A 4,908-nucleotide genomic window follows, 5' to 3' on the forward strand; every position below is an offset into this window, starting at 1 on the left:
GGAGGTTTAAACTTTGGTCATTCAAAATTCTAAATGCTTGTCTGTTTAATTGAAATTCGATGGCTAGTAGGTGAAGGTTTGAAGAGTAAATGTTCTAGAATCGGTTTTTTGCATATAAATTCATTGATTCCAATTTTGTAGAGTGAGGATTTTCATAATCAGGGCATTAGACTATAAAGCTTCATTTTAAATTAATTGACACATGAAAAGAAAAAAGTTGAAAGAAGCCCAACAAGACCAAAAGTAAGTAAAACAATAAAAATAGTCATAAGTTGAGGGAAATTAAATGTGAACTCCTTGGCAGAATTTTGCATAAAATCATTATGGCATAACGAAACTATATGAGTTGATGTCCTTTGTAAGTTTGTATAGTAAACAGGATACAAATAAAGTTAGTTTATCTTGAGGAATAATGCATATAAAAGTTAGCACATTGAGATGGATTATGCTAACCAGCTAAATAATTGCGTCGATCCATGTGAGCCTCCTCCTCCCACACTCTCCAACTGTGAATCTGGTTTGAACTAAAAGTGTTATTATGTCAAACCGAAATCTAAAAATGATAATACCAGAATGTTTTGCCCGCTAAGTCAATATTGAGCAAACTAAATAAATTACACTTTAGAAATATACAATCTAGTCGTAGATAATTGCTCCATGGCAATTAAATGTTTTGGTTTGATATGATAATTTTATCAATTTTCAAATTCTTACTATATCAATAGTTAGCCAAAACTAGTCTATCATAATTCATAAGCTTGCCAACATCAATAATTAAAATGAAAAAGGCATGAGGTAGTATTCACTGACAGCAGAAATATAATATGGATTAGTATCAAATAACCTATTTAGAATGACTCAAACTACTCAAATGCATTACACCAATATTGTTTAAGCATAAAAAAGAACAAAACATTCAACATGCAAACAATAATGATAGATGTGTGGAAGTTAGGTCTCATCTACATTTAAAAAACAATATCTCACCTTCACAATGGCTAACAACATTGTTAGGCAACTGTAAGATACGTGTGTGATCGCCATGACAAAAATGAACCGATGCAACTGCTCTAGGCCTTCATACGAAACAAACGGTTCATAACCCTGAGTAACATAATAGATTGCAAATCAACCTCCATTAACATAATAGAGCAGTAAAAGCTAAAGATAGTCAAATTTAATAAATGTAAGGTATATAGTTCATGCCACTTTGCAGGAGTTTCTATTTATTCCATTCAACACCCTTCTAATTATGCGTGGGTAAGAAGCAGCCATCAATAGTTTACGTCCTTCGGAGCCATTCTCTTCAATTTCTTTATCAATCTCAGATTGAGAGCAGGGATCAAAAGCACTATTGTAGAACTTTGACGGAATGCAAATATTTGCTATCATGCCAGAGGTAGCAGTAAGTAGGAGAGATATAAATCCGAGCAACATCAACTCTGACGATAAATTGCAAAATAATGAAAATTGATCAGCGAAAGATACACATTACATAAAATTAGCACAATGCAGAGAAGTCAGTAAGGACTAACAACAACAATTCCAAAAGAACTACTGTTCATATTAGAAAAAATCTTCAGTAGAATTTAATGCACATTGACATGTACCTTCTTTCATCTTCTCCAAAGCTTCGAGCAAAGGTTTTCTATTAGTTTTTCGAAGCCACTGCAGCCACAGAAAAAAAATATAGCCACACATCAGAATTCATACCTAAGAAAAAAAAAAAGCTTATTCACAAACCCTTAAAAAAGGAATGGTTTGGTTACTAGTAAGGCTAATACACGATTAAGATAGAATCAAGCACAAAACATCAAATTAGAAATATAAATTTATGCATATGAGTCAAATTGCATTTGGAAAAAGTGCTTCTTTCCTTGCAAATAGATGCAACATTAAATCCAAATTTAAATATTTATTAGGCAAAACACTACTTTTCCTGTCATTTCATGTTTTTCACCTCTGCCCTTCCTCAACTCAATTTCATTCACAAATCTGACGGTATCTTTCAAGTCTTAATCTTAACTTCTTAAGTTTGCAAAATGCTTTAAAAATATAACAAGCTTCCAATCTATGAAGCACTGACATAAATAAGAACACTGGATACCACACTAACTATATCATGTAGACATCGGTAATAAATTAAGAAAATAAAGTAATTGAATGTCACTACATGTGTTGATGTGTTGGTGTCTTGTCATTATCTGCACCAACACGCAAGCGTTGAACACACCTTAGTGGGAGTGCTACATACCATACAACATTTCCCAATAACTACATAGATTAACATATAAAAACCAACAAAGCTCAACAATAAGATTTCAAGCAATACTTACAATGCTTAAACGGTTAATGGAGCGCTCGACAAGCAAAGAGACAGCAACAAAGATGGCCAACACAGTTGCAACAGACCATGTAGGAGTCAAGGCCAATGACCTTGTTTCTTGTTCATTCTCTGCTGCCATCTTGAATTATCCAAAAACCACAATCCAAACCTTATATGTGACTAAGTGCCTTAAAAAAAATGTAAGGCAACTAAATTAACTAAAAAGAAGGGTCTCATTTAATATCAAATTTGAAAACTATCTTTGAGCATAAGAATTTGACAGAAACTCCAAATGAACCTTCACTGCATATCAAAATCCTCCACACTTCAAAGGTATAAATTTTCAAAATTACAGAAATACCCCCATGGCTTTTCTCCGAAAGAAAAGATGGGGGAAAAGACTAATTTTCTCTAAAGATGATTAAAAAAGTAAGCAAGGTTGTTTCTTTTCCTTCCAGAAAGCTCTTGAGAACCTTTTAGACAAACCCCATTTTCAAATCAAGCTCAAATTACTAGCTCTACAAAATAAAATAAAAATTCATTGTATAACTGTTTCAACAATAGTGAGAAGCAGATTCAGACGTTCTGAAAATACAACGTTAAACAGTGTCTGGAATCTAGGAAAGTGAGAGAAGAATGGAAGTTAGAAGTGAAAACTGAAGATCTCTATCTATATATAAAAAGGTGAAAGAAAGAAACAAAAGAAATAGTTTGAACATATAAAACTATCAAAAATACATTGAATGAGTTAAACCAAAACTGTTGTGAGGGAAGGGGTAAGCGCGTCTTTTTCCAGCTGCAACTGCAATGCCAATGTAGACTTCAGTATCTTCCCTGCTCCACCTGCCAACTCGCATTACTATTTTAATTACTTTTTTCTTTTTTTCTTTTTGTTTTGATAAATATTATCAATATTTTTTAATCATGGATGTGGATGTCACTTGTACTAAACTTTCACTTTTTTTTTAAGGTTTAAGTACCATATTTTTATAAAGGTTTAACTACATTTTAGACTCAAAGACAAAAAAAGAAATTACATTGAATCTACCTAATACTGTATTTGGTAAGCTGTAAGATGAATGGAATATTTCTTTATAAGTGTTTGAAAGGAAGAAAAAAATGAGTAAAATCTTCTTTAATCATCATTTGTTATTATTATTATTATTTTTTGTGTGTGAAAGATTTGGAGCAGAAGGAGGCAATTAAATAAACGTATTTAAAACTTATTTATTTTTCTTGAATCAAATACAATTTTAATTAAAATTATTCATCATTTCTGTTTTTTATTGAATAAAAAATATACTCTTTTCGTTGAACTAAAAATATTCTAAATTTTTTCATTATACAATTTTAGACCCTTTAATTTTTTTGGAGAAATTTTGGCCACATATTTATCCCATTTTTTATTTCTTAGCCTCAGTGATATATTTGTTGGATTTTTTTTAGGTTCGTGATAGTAAAATACAGCTAATAATTTCTCCCATTTTCATCTTTTCTCTTCCCATCTTTCAGCTCAATCCAACTCCTCCATCTCATGATCAACATCAACTTGACTTCTTCCTCAACCAAAATGAAGAAGGAAAAAAACCATGAATCTAATTTGCATATCGAATTTTTCCTTGAAGTGTTTGGTGATTCTCTATGAAGACGTGCTTAAAGTGCATGGGGTTGTTGACGGATTTATGAAGCAATGAGTTGAGGTCCATTTAGTTTATTTGAGCCGAAATCTATTCCAAGAAGAATGTATTAATATATTTTAAATATTGTAAGTTTTAATACATATGAAAACATATCTTTTGAAAAAAAGTAATACAATATGCTCATTTGATTGAATTTGGGTCAAATCGTACCTAAATAATGTCCATGCACCAAGCACGTGTTTGTTTCCATTTTTATCTCCTATAATTGTGGCACCTGCAACTGCACCAGCACCAAGGAATCTATCTATATTGGTGTACTCATTTTTCACCCTTTTTGTTTTTTTCTTTCTTATTGGGATTCATTATTTGAAATCTATTTTAGTAAATTGAAAATAACCTATCATTGATAGTAAGAAATTAATTGGAAACAATTCCGTTGGAATTTTTTAATATAATTCTATTTTTGGGACGAATATAATTATTATTAAATAAAGCAAAAGAATTCGCTTAAGTAAAAATTAATATTACATAGAACAAAATTTATTTGTATTTCTTATTTTTTAGGTGATTTTCCTATTACATATGCCGATACAAAACCAATATTAATAAATAAGGTAAAATATTTTAATAAGAAAATTATGATTAAAGTAGTATTTTCGTTAAGGTAGTATATAAATTGATATAAAACATTAAGTCAAAAAGTCCTTAAACTCTAATTTAATTGACAAATGCCGATATTGTTAGATTTGATATGTTGTTTTGGATTCGAATATATATCTCACAGTTGTGTGAATTAATTATAGTCAAAAATTTATTATCTCTTTCAAGATAAAAAGAAAATATTAAATAAAAAAAAATTGATACAAAATATAACAACTTTTATATTTGATATATATAATATGGAGTTTGATGATTATATATTGATGGTGTAAATCAAATAGT

General features: G+C 30.2%; 1 protein-coding gene across 3 annotated transcripts in view; it reads right to left on the minus strand.

Annotated features, from left to right (window-relative positions):
- Window positions 1–3,212, minus strand: part of LOC101511064 (MLO-like protein 11) — an 8,714-nt gene extending 5,502 nt beyond the window's left edge. The window contains exons 1-6 of one of the 3 annotated variants that reach the window (XM_012717409.3): window positions 3,065–3,212; window positions 2,337–2,465; window positions 1,611–1,668; window positions 1,207–1,442; window positions 988–1,104; window positions 454–514 (exon numbers count right to left, since the gene is read on the minus strand). In XM_012717409.3, the coding sequence (XP_012572863.1) occupies window positions 454–514; window positions 988–1,104; window positions 1,207–1,442; window positions 1,611–1,668; window positions 2,337–2,465 (601 nt within the window). In that variant the 5' untranslated portion in view covers window positions 3,065–3,212. Of the gene's footprint in view, window positions 1–453; window positions 515–987; window positions 1,105–1,206; window positions 1,443–1,610; window positions 1,714–2,336; window positions 2,515–3,064 lie in introns of those variants that run through there. The other 2 variants (XM_012717407.3, XM_073365355.1) reach the window with 2 other exon arrangements.
- Between the last annotated feature and the right edge of the window lie 1,696 nt (window positions 3,213–4,908).

Source organism: Cicer arietinum, chromosome 1 (genome assembly GCF_000331145.2).
Source record: "Cicer arietinum cultivar CDC Frontier isolate Library 1 chromosome 1, Cicar.CDCFrontier_v2.0, whole genome shotgun sequence".
Classification (NCBI taxonomy): domain Eukaryota; kingdom Viridiplantae; phylum Streptophyta; class Magnoliopsida; order Fabales; family Fabaceae; genus Cicer; species Cicer arietinum.